Source organism: Anolis carolinensis, chromosome 3 (assembly GCF_035594765.1).
Source record: "Anolis carolinensis isolate JA03-04 chromosome 3, rAnoCar3.1.pri, whole genome shotgun sequence".
Classification (NCBI taxonomy): domain Eukaryota; kingdom Metazoa; phylum Chordata; class Lepidosauria; order Squamata; family Dactyloidae; genus Anolis; species Anolis carolinensis.
This window is the reverse complement of record NC_085843.1, coordinates 74506189-74520345: the sequence shown is the minus strand read 5'-3', so window position 1 is coordinate 74520345 and position 14157 is coordinate 74506189. Positions and strand designations below refer to the sequence as shown.

At 37.7% G+C, this 14157-nt stretch overlaps 1 protein-coding gene across 12 annotated transcripts in view; it reads left to right on the top strand.

Annotated features, from left to right (window-relative positions):
* The window catches only part of tiam1 (TIAM Rac1 associated GEF 1), a 289209-nt gene extending 275402 nt beyond the window's left edge, over window positions 1-13807 (top strand). For all 12 annotated transcript variants that reach the window (XM_008107611.3, XM_008107615.3, XM_008107610.3 and 9 more), the window contains 7 exons: window positions 131-249; window positions 483-591; window positions 2847-2905; window positions 4952-5054; window positions 8831-8918; window positions 9117-9289; window positions 10920-13807. In XM_008107611.3, the coding sequence (XP_008105818.2) occupies window positions 131-249; window positions 483-591; window positions 2847-2905; window positions 4952-5054; window positions 8831-8918; window positions 9117-9289; window positions 10920-11404 (1136 nt within the window). In that variant the 3' untranslated portion in view covers window positions 11405-13807. The remainder of the gene's footprint in view (window positions 1-130; window positions 250-482; window positions 592-2846; window positions 2906-4951; window positions 5055-8830; window positions 8919-9116; window positions 9290-10919) is intronic.
* Window positions 13808-14157: the final 350 nt, after the last annotated feature.

Below are 14157 nucleotides of genomic sequence, written 5' to 3'. Positions count from 1 at the left end.
AGAGTGGCTGTCTAAATGCTCTAGTAATGCAATTCACACTTTTCAAAGTAGTAAACCAGATTAATACTTTGATAGCATGGAAATATAACCTTGTTTCTTAATGGTTTCTATTTCACTACATTTCTTCTAGTGGCCATAAAAACAATGAATAAAGTTGCTAGCCATATTAATGAAATGCAGAAAATCCATGAAGAATATGGTGCAGTTTTTGACCAGCTCATTGCAGAACAAACAGGAGACAAAAAAGAGGTAAGGGGCTTTGCTCTTGGTCCTTGGGAAAACACTCTCATTGTTGAAACAAAACATGTATCTTTATTATTTTAATTGCAAGTAAGACACCAGATTCTTATAGCCTTTGTCTAGACATATGATGCTGACTAACATGTTAAGCGCCACTTGTTTTAATTTTTGGTTCAGACACTCAATGCTTGAATTTTTTTGTGATGGTAATTTTGATGTTTGTTTCCTTATGTGCATGACAGGTTGCAGATCTTTCTATGGGAGACTTGTTGTTGCATACTGCTGTCATCTGGCTCAACCCTCCTGCATCTCTTGGGAAGTGGAAAAAGGAACCTGAATTGGCAGCATTTGGTATGTGCTTTTTCTGGAAGAAAACAACACCGATTCATTCATCTGGAACTTGAAATACTGTTTCCAGTGGCACAACTGCACAGGAGTTTTCTTCCAGATTAGTACTTTATAAATAAACAGAAAATACAGTCATTAAAACAACCTTCACAGCTCTCTCCCCCCCCCCCCCCCAACATGTTGTGCCTGTTTTGAGAGTGATTTCCACAAACCCAAATGACTCTAACTGCCATATTGCCCATTTCCCCCCTTGTATTACATAGGTATCATGAATTTATAAAATTCAGCTTCTCAGGCACTATCAACTCTTGCCATGAAAGGGGCATGGTTTGCTATGTTTTTCTGTGGGGAGACTCCACTAAAATGACCACAGATTGTTGGCTAACATGTTGCCTTGCTTTCAGATAATTTAAACTAGCCTTCCAAAGGTGGTGTCCTCCCCGGATATTTGTGTTCCAATTCAATTACTCCCAGCCAGCATGGCAAATGGTTAGAAATACTGGAAGGCAGTCCAAAACATTTGGATGGGACCAAGTTGGGAAATGCTATTTTAGCATGTTGGTAGATGTTTTAATATTCGAAACCAGGATGTAACATGTTTCTCTGGCCAAGCCAGTGTTTCTAAACCTAAGATAGAGGAACCTATGATCTTTCAGATGCTGTTGGACTACAATGCACATCATCCCTAACCATGGCCCATGTGACTGAAACTGATGGGTTTTTTTTTGTGTCCAACAACATTTGATGGGTCACAGATGTCGCACCTCTGATCTGAACTCATTTAAATATAAATCCATCCGGGCGACTGACTTACATCCTTCTTTTATGCAAATGCTGATCCTAGTTATTTTCCTAAGCACAGCACTGTGACAGAATTAATTGCCTGCTGATGAACTAGGGATGCACAACAATTTAATAAGATTAGCAATATGTTTTTGTTTGTTTTTTTTAAAAAACTACCCTGTCTCTGGAGTAAAGTATTGGGTTTATAACTTTAAAAGTTCATTAATTAAGTTTTTCCCATTTTATCATTTGAACTCGTATTATGTAAATTTCTTGTAGGAACCTTATTGAATCAGAAAATTAAATGGAAATCATTAAGCTACTTGTTTTTGAGTAATCCCATTAAAATATCCTAACAACAAATGGATTAGGGCTCTAGTGCCTAGACAACTGGAAGAGGGGGAGGAAAGTCACACAGATGTGGTTCCCCCATCCCTATATTTTGCAGAAGATTGCCGTATACCTGTCAAATGTCTGTTGAGCCAGATTTTCTGAAATGCCATTTTGGTCACCTTGTGTCCCAGTCTGCTAAAATCAGTCTTTTCTAGTATTCAGAGCAACATCTGTCTTTTTTTTTAATGATACTAAATTATCAGAAAATTAGTGCAAGTGAATAGGATGTTTCTTTATAACTAACACTTGTATTTTTGGACAGTTTTAATAAAGTTAAATCTCTCTTCCCAAGTATAGTTTAAATAGCCAAATCAATAAGTATGGAGGAGGTGAAAACCCGCCTATGAAATTTTGCTAAAATCCATACCCCATTAACCAGTCAATGAAGGAAACCCACAGCAGAACACAAACCTAAATAAATAATCAATAGAGGGGGTAAAGATAAGTCTGTATGTGAACAGAGAACAAATACTGGTTGGAATCTATATAATAAAAAACAAATTTGGGGGCTCCTTCACACTGCACATTGTAGTGCTATGATTCTTCTGCTTTAGCCTATAAAAACCTATTTAGAACTCTTAGCCAGAGAGCTCTTGTTTCTCATCAACTAAAAATACCACCATTTTATAGGATGCAACTATGGCAGTTTAAGTGAAAACACAGTGCTATAACGGTCATGTGAAGCGGGCAAGTGTTTCCTCCCAGTCCACTGTGGAAACTATTCTCAGCCACCAGTAAGGCCAAGTGACTGCTGCCAGAGCCATGCTCCGAGAAGTCAGTGTGGCTATGACGGCAACTTACCATGGTTGACAATTGTAGTGAGTGACACCTTCCTCCTTTGCAAAAGTCTTGAAGGATACAAATGAGACGCTTTAGGGAGTGGTTGTTGATTTTAAAAATTGCTGAATTACTGTGAGATTTTGAATATCAAATTATAATTCTAAACATGTGATTGTAACAATGTTTTGTGTCACCATTGAACTAACACAAGAGGTATTTTACCGATAGTTCAAGCAGTCCATGTTTTGTTTCACTTCTGCCCAGCAAAGTACTGATTTCCTTGTATGTTTTGCTCTCTCTAGTGTTCAAAACAGCTGTGGTTCTTGTGTATAAAGATGGTTCCAAACAGAAGAAAAAATTGGTAAGCTTGTCATTACTTCAAATAGCCTTAAAGAAATCATGGGTTTCAGAATGGATAGCTGGAAAGCATAGTTAGGGGAAAAGAGGGCTCAGAATATCATGAAGTCTAAAAAGATTATGTACAAGACTAACATTACTTTGCAAAGACTAACATTACTTTGTCTGTAAAATATGCTAAATACATACCTGAATGTCTTCAAAAATAGAATTTGTTTTTAATGATCAGATTCATTTCTATCCTTTGTAATTATTGTGACTACAATATATTTGAGTGTCATCTTGTTATGATATATACACACCCACTCACACCCAGACACTAATTTATATCTCTCCATTTGGGATAGCTTATTAAACATTTTAAATAAGCAATATAAATATTCTTATATCAAACCACATATTAAATAGGAATAGAGGGAATTTATGATTTGCAGCAGACAGAACATTCTTAAGGAAGTCTAGACTACAAGGTAGCCATGTGTCCACAGAAGTGTAGAAATCTCAAATGAAGGGAGCTGATTTTTTCTGGCTTTTAAAAAAACCAAAACAAAAAAACATTGTCTGGTTATATTTAGACATGATAGTAAACCATGATTTGGTGTGATTAGAGTGAGTCCATTGAAACTTTGAATATGTACCTTTTTGTTTCAGCATAGTCAGTGAGAAAATTTTGGAAGTTTCTGCTTCTGTTTTCAATAAACCATAATTGTTCTTGTCCTGAATTGTGGTTAATCTTATGGTTTTGTAACCTATGGGGAGAAACAGTTGGCAAATACATGATTGCTTGATAAGGAATGAGAACAACTGAGTTCAGTATTATCTAGTATAATTTCTTTATTATTTCATAGATTTTACCTACATTCCAGACACATTGGCTTGCCTATTTGAAGCACTTCCACCCAACCTCTGCCCCTCCCCCACCTCTGTGCTATCACAAGGACCTATAGTCTCAATCAAAAGATTATATTTTACCATTTGAGTCTCTAAAGAATTGTTTTTATTTTTATGATTTACTATCAGTAAATGTTTGATTTCTATACCTATTTTATATAACTATATACCTGGGGTCACATAAGCATTTATTAGGTCACGAATGGAAAGGGTTTAAGGAGCCCTGATGTAGTAGATGAGGTTTTGTACAAATTTCTACTGAATCTTGAAGCTCGATGGATAATCTTTGTTGGGGATTGTGGATGATAGAAGGAAGCTCTTACGTGTGCCCATAAGCCCAGAGTCACCCTGCAGAATGATGCACCACTCAGCTTTGCAGAACAAATAACACAGAAACTTTTACTAAATCCAAGAGATCAAGAGAACAATGGTATTTACGGTAGTCCATCTGATTGCTTACAGAAATCAGCAGTTATAAGCAGTCCTTTCTTAGTCTATAAATCAGCTTCAGTGAAGATCAGCAGCAAACAAGGCCTCAGAAATAGTCAGGCCTTTCTGAGTACAGAGGCATCTTCTTTTCAGCCAGTACTCTGAAGAATCGCACACACACAGAGAGAAACCTGTTCAAACCAGTTGTCCAGCAGCAGAACAGTAACAGTTGCAAACTGATTCACAGGTCCTTGCAAACTCAGCCAATCGGCATCATGCATTTGATTTTCCAGTTAACATGCATATAGTATTTTGCAAACCATGACAATCTTGAGCCAGTCACACACTGTCAGCTTTATTGAGCCTGCAGGAGAAGATAAACGGAGAAGAGGAAAGTCATACATGGTATTTAAAGCTCTTGGTGAAATATAAATGCAGGAAGCAAACTTCAATGGTTTTACCAGTATAAGTGAATGCTTCTTATTAAAGTCCTATCTGAAATTGTGTTTAAATGTTTTGAGAGTGTGTACAGTTTTCACACTAGCATGAGTGCTCTCGCTCTGTTCACCCTAGCCCATTTTTCTTCACCCTCTACATGTACCTGTTAGCAATGATACTTTATTTTTGTTCTGAATATTTTTTAGATATTTAAGGCTTTAACCATCACATACAATTTTCTATTACATATACCTCCATTAATAAATAGTGTTCTTTTTTCTTCTGCACTTAGGGTGGATCACACAGGACATCAATTTATGAAGACTCAGACCCATTCCGTTTTCGCCATATGATTCCTCTAGAAGCTTTGCAAGTTCGAGCACTGGCAAGTGCAGGTAAGATTGAACTGCCTTAACTTATATTTAGGCAGTGGTGACTAATTGTTTCTATGTTGATAGAGCGGCGAATCCAATCTGCATTGTAATCTGGTGGTGGTCACATTTTTTTTATTTATTTATTTATTTATTTATTTATTTATTAGACTTGTATTATTGTATTAGACTACTCCCAGTTTGGCTCGGAGCGGTTTACAGAAATAGATTAAAACAATACACTTAGCTTTAAAATAACAATAAAAACAACAATAAAAACAGACATAGCCCCGAGTTTTTCACCCATTGAAAGCTTGTTGGAAGAGCAAGGAGAATGGCCTGTTTAAGGATTTGCTCCTGGATTCCTCTGCTGGCACTCCAGTAGCAGATCACACTTAAGACTCAAACATGCAATAAGGATTTAAGCCTCAAACTAGAGGATTGTGTTTCTAGCATGGAGATTGGTTTGGGTTGGCAGTGATGCTCATTTTACTAATTCCTGACTATAGTATAGCCGTTATATTGTTCTACATGCCACTCTTAATTAATTTTTTCCCCTATCAAAGCTCCAGAAACTGCTGTGATAGTGGGCAAATAGAATGATTCAAAGACACTTTAAAATAATTATGAAATAAGCATTCCTAATATGATCTACCTATGTGCTCTGCAAGTGGGTGGTCTATAGGTTATTAAGTGAAAAATTGAATCTTGTTGAGCAGCTGGAAGCTTAGTATAAGACAGAGCAGCATTTTATGAACTAAGAGATATAATGGGGAGTGAAGCTACAGCTTTTCTGTGTATTGTGCTCTCATTGTATATTGAGGCCTCAACAGTACAACTAAAGACTAAGTTGTCCACGTGAAGAACAAGGAATAATAGATCAACTCATAACACAAGCTTTGGTTCTCCTTTATACTACTTCTATTACTTTAAAATATGGAATGTGTAGTCTTTGGCTTTTCTGGAAGCATCCAGAATCTTTAGGTAATGTTTGCACAATCATAGTGAATTCTGTATAGGTCTTCCTTCTGCCATTCACAACCTGATGATATTAATTGACATGAAAATTGGAAGAAATGTTTTCACAACTTAGGGTTCACATAAAACTTGGGAAACCCAACAGGGGAGGTTCTTCCCATAGTCATGGATGGTGGTGATGATGTTTTCTTACCCATCTGTCCCCATTGATTGAGGTGGGAAATAACAACAGGTTAAAATGCAACACATAGTATCAGTTAAAATACATAACATTAGTTAAAAACACATAAACCAGTTAAAACACATAATAATAGTTTAAAGAATAGATAAGACCTATACATATTAAAACAGTCAATCCATAGTTTAAAATCCATACTTTAACAATCATCTGGCCTTTAATGCTGTTTTAAATTTAGACAGCTTATTCAGCTGTTGAATCTCTTTTAGCAGGCCATTCAGGGGGAGCATAACTCCATCCAAGACTGGCTGACACACTTCCCAAATCCAGGTTAGGACCCTTGACAATAAACACCTCTGTCTTGTCTTGATTCAGATTCTGTTTGTGTTTCCACATTCAACCCATTGCCTCCTCCAGGCATTTAGAGAAGGAGACACACTGTCTTTACCTGTGTATTTTTGGAAGCATGAAGAAATATGTTTGGGTGTCATCAGCATACTGATAGCACCCAACCCCATGCCTCCAGATGGCCCCTCCCAGCTGTTTTATGTAGATGTTGAACAGCATTGTAACTAGAATGACATCTTGTGGCAAGTCATATAGCAGATCTCTTTAGAGCAGCTGTCTCCGAGCATTATCATCTGGAATCTACCTGAGAGATAGGCCCAGGACCACTGAAGCCCAGCTTCCAGACCTAACAGGCATTTAAAAATGATACTATGGTTGAAGGTATCAAATGCTGCTGAGGAGGTCTACAAGTACCAGGGGGAACATGCTCGCCATATCAATGCTTAAGCAAAGACTCTCAACTAAGGTGGCCATAGTGGTCTCAACTCTTTATCCTTCTTTTGAAATGGGTCTAGATAACTTCTATTATCCCAGATTGCCTGAAGTTGGAAATCTACTAATCTCTTGATCACCTTATCCAAAAAGGGGAGTTTTGACACTGGTCTGTGATTAAGTCTAGGAGTTCCAGAAAGGGCTTTTTTTTAGAAGTAGTCATAACCACCACTTCTTTTAAACAAGGTGGAACACTTCCCTACTTGACAGATGCATTAATAATACATTGCAACTGACCTCTCTCACCTAGCTGATATAGCCATTCCTTTAAAAGGAGTCTAATAGTATACTTAAATCCTTATCCTGTAGTTCTTGGAAGTCATTTCAGCAGTTTTATAGTTTCAATATACTTTCTATTTGTTTGTTTGCTTGCTTTATAAATCATATCCTATGCCTAACAGGCACTTGGAGCAGTGTGAAATAAAATAATGTTAAGACTTCATATACACATACACTCACACAGCCCAAGAAGGGAAAATAAAAATCCCCAAATCTGCAGTAACATTTGACAGTGGGATTAAAATGGAATAGTATTTAGTGTCTATCCAAAAATACATAAGAAGGTGGATAAACTCCCCTCTCTTATGAGGAGAAAATTCCAAAATCAAGGTAATGCTATCAAAATATTCTCTCAACTACCTATATGTCATAACAGTTACCTTGACTCATGCATACGTAAACACTGGAATCCAATAAAATTTATTTAAAACTTTTATCATATGATCTAGAACAATGCTGGGGAAAGTGTAGTCCATGGCATTTTGTGCCCCATAAGCCATCCAGGAGACCCCTGAAGTCCTCTCAGATTTAAACCTTTTATGTCCCAAATTTCAGCCAACTATCACCCCCCCCCCCAAAAAAAAAGAAAAAAAAAGAAAAACCACACACACCACAGAAAGTGGGAAGTTAGTTTGTTGTCCCCCACACTATACCCCAGTGCAATAAAACATCCATATTTTGGGCAGTTACTAGAAGTGATGAGATATCACGTCAAGGCATTCCATATTGTGTCTGCAGTGGGGTCATGGGTAGCGAATAGTCCCCATTCTATTCAACGTTGTTGTCCATCTCTGGTTTAGAAAGCGCACTTTTGACAAATGTCGCTTTGCCAAATCTAACAGTAATTTCACTTTTTAAGGGCAACCCCACATGGAGGAGAATCCATAGTAGTAACCTAAACAAGATGAATACAACTTGAATGATTTTAGTGAAGGCTCCATTCCCATTCCTGAGGCAATTTTACAAGTTGCATACATGTGGCTACAAACCACCAAGCATAGCTGTTGCATTTTCGCTGTTGATTTCAGTGTTGTTCAAATGCAAGCTCCTTATGGTTCATGCTGAAATCAGTGGAGGCATCTCCTTGATATTGCCTGATCTATTCACTGTATTCACAAGAAATATCTGCACAAAGAGCTGCTTGAATTTCATGGTCTTGGAGCTCTTCCCCATGTGAATTGACCCACTGCGTGGAAGGTCTATTGTCTATGACAGCAACAGCAATGTCTAAGATAGCCTTTTTCAGAATGTGCAGTGTACTTAAAGAGGTCCAATTTATCTATGAATGAAGAAGGTTTGGCCTGTTATGTCCATCACCTAGAAACATTACATGGAAACATTTCCAACAGCTTTCTTCTGGCTGTTGTAATGCAAAAATCAGTCCAAATTAAGATGATTACAGTTAATGGAAGTGATTTATATAAACACACATGACTTTTGAAAGCTGTTTACTTACTACGTTGATGTAAGTCACTACATCATCAACAGCTTGAAATGCTTTACAAAAAAATCCATCATTTTTCAGATGCAGAAACCAATTCTGTTTGTGAGATAGTTCATGTGAAATCTGAATCTGAAGGCCGACCAGAAAGATCATTCCACTTGTGTTGCAGGTAAGTGAGTGTGGTGTTGAAATAAGTTCCTGTTTTAATTCTCAATCTGTAAAATTGCAATATCTTGTTAAATTGCAATAACATTCTTGTATGCATGATATACTAAACTGCTTTATAAAATGACACTGCTGAATAAATATATTTCAAATACAGGCTTTGGACCTAACTTATGTCTCTGGTTTTTCACCCCCTTTTCAGTTCCCCAGAACATAGGAAGGATTTTCTGAAGTCTGTGCATTCAATATTACGGGACAAACACAGACGACAACTTCTTAAAACTGAAAGTTTACCATCATCACAGCAGTATGTTCCTTTTGGAGGAAAAAGGCTGAGTGCTTTAAAAGGTGCACGGCCAGCTATGAACAGAGCAGGTACTGTAAAGCTTCAGCATTTCAAAATCTCATTAATCTAGCCATCGTCGTAAGACATGCCTGAATTCTTTATACAAAATTTAGGACTTCGAGTTCATATTCTTCATGAACACAAAACTCTTTTAGAAGATTCTAGTAAGTATCCTTACCTGCCCCAGTTTCTGCAGTTGAAAAAACAGCCTTCAACCTGTGTGCAAATCTTTTCAAAATCAAAGTATTCAAATTAATAAAAGATGACTTTCTATTTTGAGAGGACATTTTAACAAAGCAGATGAATGACCTGTACAAGTTCTATTCCAAACTAGAGTAGACCTTCTGTATCTTTGAACTGTATATAAATATTGATAGAGCATTACATATTCAATCAGTAGGTCTTCTCTGATTTGGACTAGTGCATGGATGTAGTTTTAGGTTTTTTATAATTACTCTCTTTAAGAGAGCTTTTTTGATTTTTGTTTGATGGGTTGCCTTCAGGAAGGAAGGGCCATTGATGCATTGGTTGGTCTGTGGACATTTTGTAAAACATTGCACAAGTGGGATAAAAAAGTAGTTACATTGGATGATGTTATTCGTTGTTACATTCTTCTGTATTCCCAAGTGTCTATTCCAGAGAGTCCTCTAAATTTGTAAAGAAAATTCTGGGGTACAGTGAGGAGGGGGAATTTATTGGCCTAACAGATGCCTTTCTTTTGGAAAGATGTGAGGAAGATATTGTTCATTTTCAGATGACCTTCAGCAAAGGCAACTGGTCTGGAAACAAACAAAAAGACTGGGGAAGCATCATCTTCATTTAGAATAGTTCAGTACTTTTGGGGTTTTTAAAATACGGTCTCTAGCTGAGTGGAAAATAAACCTAGTCTCCTGGGTGCTTTGTGCCTCTTTTGTCCCAGTCCAATAATTTTCACAGCAAGACTTCAACTGTCTTGTACTGTAGAGTCTCATTCATTTCCAGCTGACTTCTTGTAACCTAAAGATCAGGATTTTCACTTCAAAAGCGTAAGAACTGTGTAGAGGGTTTTTTTTAATGTAAAACCTGAACAGTTATTATCATGACTTCAGGCTTTGGTATAACAGCAACTTTCCATTTTCAAAGCCTGCACCAGGAGTCATCCAATATCCCCTGGTGCAACCTGTTTTCTGTTCTGTTTGGCCCATCCTTGCCCTCAAAGCTGAAATGGCCACTAATTATCACAGAGGAGTGTACTGGAAGCCTCTATCCAGCTGTTTGTGCCTCCAGCTATGACTTGATGTAAGATCCTGTGTAAATACATACACTACTATAGAGCTATATCTAATCTTAGCATTCTAGGTATCTCCTGTAGCTTATTACGCCTTGAATATGTGTATTTCCCTTCCAAATATTACAGCTCTGACAACATGGCATATAGTAATTCTGGTAATACTATATGCTTTTCCTGAAAACAATCCTTGGAATGAATAAAGGGCTATTGAATATATATATATATATATATATATATATATATATATATATATATATATGTGTGTGTGTGTGTGTGTGTGTGTGTGTGTGTGTGTGTGTGTGTGTGTGTGGAATCCAAATGTGAAAATAAGCCATTTTCAAGAAATTGTCTGTAAAAATACCTAAGGATTTGTTTTTGTGTCTCCGCAGTGTCTGCCCCAAGCAAGTCACTTGGGAGAAGGCGGAGGAGGCTTGCTCGAAACAGATTCACTATTGATTCAGATGCTGTGTTTGCCAGCAGCCCTGAGAAAGAGCCACAGCAGGCATCCAACAGCAAGGACACTGACCGCTGGGTAGAGGAACAGTTTGATCTTGGCCAGTATGAAGAGCAAGAGGACATTAAAGAGACAGACATTCTCAGCGATGACGATGAATACTGTGAGCCTCTGAGGAATGCAGTAGTTGAAAAAGAACTTCAGGAGCAGCTGCAGGCTGCCTCCATCACCACCAACCGGTCATATCGAGGAGAGAGAGCACGATATACTGGGGGAACCCATGCTTCTCGAATGGCCCAGCTGAAGAAACAGGCCGCTTTGCCTGGAATTAATGGTGGCATGGAAGGCAACAGCGAAGAGGTCATCTGGGTACGGCGTGAAGATTTCGTGCCACCAAAAAAACTGAACACTGAGCTTTAGACTCATCACTTCCTTGTTAGATGGTTGGCATAGATGTCCCCCCCCCCAAAAAAAAACCACGTTTTCGAGAATGACCCTTTAAAATGCACACTTGCACATACAGCTAAGGCAGCTAAACTGGTTGAAACCACATAGCCTGTTTCTTCTTCTTCTTGTTTCCCCCTTTAAAGTAATGTATGACAAGGAGACAAAAAACCAGAACAAAAATTGGAAATGGAATGAGCTTGAGTCCTTCTCTGTACATTACCAAGGGCTTTAAATTATTTAATCTAATCAGGGGCTGCATAATAAAATAGGAATGCTAGATATTATTAGAACATTGCTGTGGGTGTTTTTTAATTAAAAAAACTATAGGCAGCAAATTAGCTAAATGATAGCACAAGCAGCAAATGGATTTTATATGTGACATGTCAATCATGTTCATCTTCAACAAGGAAGCAAGAAACAGGTCTGTAAAGATGCAGTAGTCCTTTCATTTTTCCTCTTAAACATCAGCTGTTCTCATTGTGGTCTGGCAAGAATGGCCCATGCACACAAATAGGATTTTGGACATGGACTTTCATTTTTAATGAGGAAATGGGGTTGACTGAAGAAAAAGACCTGCATCCAGGGGGGTGGATGGGATGGACCTGCACTGCACCACACTGCACTGCTGAACACCATTTGGCACTGCCAGCCCTGCGTTGTCCAGTCAGTCGTTCTATGGGGCTTAGGCGTAGGCTTCCCTGCCTCTTCTCCCCTAAGAAGTGGTTGATGGTGATCGTACCAAACGTCTGTTTGGTCAAGTACTTGCACGCAGTTGCATTCACAAAGCTTACTGTCACTGAGTGAGGATCCCTGGATCTAGTGACAGCATGTATATTTTAGGAATGTGTGAGCAAAAGCTTGGAATTTATGTTGTGCTGAGTTCTCTTTGGTCTGTGGCTAGTCTAATGTCAATGTTGGGAGTTCTAGTTTTACATGCAAATTATAATAATGCCAAACTTTTTTTTAATTTGAAAAAGAGAGATCCAAATGTAACACTTGAAAAAGATATTTTTCTGTATTTTACATGAAACACAAGGGCACAAAGGGTTGGGAATTTTACAGTGTTAAGCTTCAGTCTTAAACATGTCTACTAGGGAGTGAGTCCCACTGGACACAGTAGGACTAGCCTCCAAGTAAACTTGCCTAGGATTGAGCAGTTTTGTTCCAAGTGAGGATGTAACACAGTCCTTTTAGAAAGGGAGAACACGGGTTTTATAGGAAAATTCTGAACTGGAAACTCTTGGGGATAATCTCTCTCTGTGTGCCCCCCTCTCCCTCTCTCTCACTCTCTCCCCCCCCCCCTCTCTCTCGCTCTGTAAAATAAAAAGGACAGCTGTACATATTTGAGACTGGAATTAAAATAGCAATGTGAATAAATAGCTGAGAAACCAAGAAGGTTAAATTAACCCTGCTGTAATTTTGTTGAAATTGGCAAGATTTACATCTCGGGTGAGTTTGATTCTCTGGTTGATGAAGTTAGGGCTCAGGAAAATTTAAACATTTTGTGGCCAAAAAAACCTGACCTCATCTTATTATTTTCTTCTGTGATATCAATGTATCTTATTACTTGATTTAAACGCATTTCTATAGGATATGAAAAATATTCATAAAAAACTTATTTTTCCATGTTAAACTCCTTATTTATGCATCTAGAACAGGGTAAAGATGTGACTAAAGTCTAAAGATTTCCAAATAATTTTGAAAGCACTTTTTTCTTTTAAACTATTTATATAGCTTTCCCATTTTAGTTTTGGTCTGCAAAAAAAGGGGGGAGGGCTTTTTTTTTTTTGAGGAGTGGGATCTTTTTTGTGTCTATTGATGTTTTTACACATTGGTAGATGCCTTGAAGATTTAGACTTTTATAATAGCTTTTAGGGATTACATTTTATACAATCAGCTATGGATATATTTTGAGACATGAACAAAAAATGTTCCCCGGCAGCACCAGCTGCCTTGTGTCCCAGCCAATATTGGAGTCTTACCTGTTTGATTCTCAGTGCACTATACTCAGTGTTTTGAAAGTTTTCTCCTTTTAACTTTTGCTATCTTTTAATTGTTTTTTCCCTTAAAAAGCTTTAGTAAGGTTTCTACACCCTGTGTATCTCATCATATTTAAATTTAAGTCAGTTGTGTACCAGTTTAATAGACATGACAATGTTTTAGCTGTCCCCAGTGGAATACAATAAGCCTGTGAAATGCTGGACGTCCTGTGCTTGGAGGGTGCCATTGTTCTTGTACATAATGTCATGACCTGTCAATGTCAAAGGTTCTTATATATTTCTTTTATAAGCTGAAAGAAGGTCTATTTTTATGTTTTTAAGTATATGAATGGAACGTTGTAAATGCCTGTCAAATAAAACAATACCCCAAAAAGTTGGACTAGTGTTGTGTAATGTTAATAGTGAAGCTGCTGTGTACTTGCGTGACACAATTACAGTGAAACTTCACAGTTTGAGACTAGTTGAGGCTCCTTTGGATTCCTATTGAAGTTCTTAAAATTGTCTTCCAGACAGCTCTAATGTTGTATTTCAGGGGAGAGAACTAGAGCAGAGATAGGGATAGGTTCACCAACAGCCTTAAGTCCATTTTTGTGCCCCTCTGCCCCGGATCTCTCAAATTTGTTTTAACAACCTAGAAAATATTTGTTACTTGAAAATGAGGAAAATGTTATCACATTTGGGAAGAGGGTGAAGTTGGGCTTCTTTTAAACCCATGGAAGGCCTTTT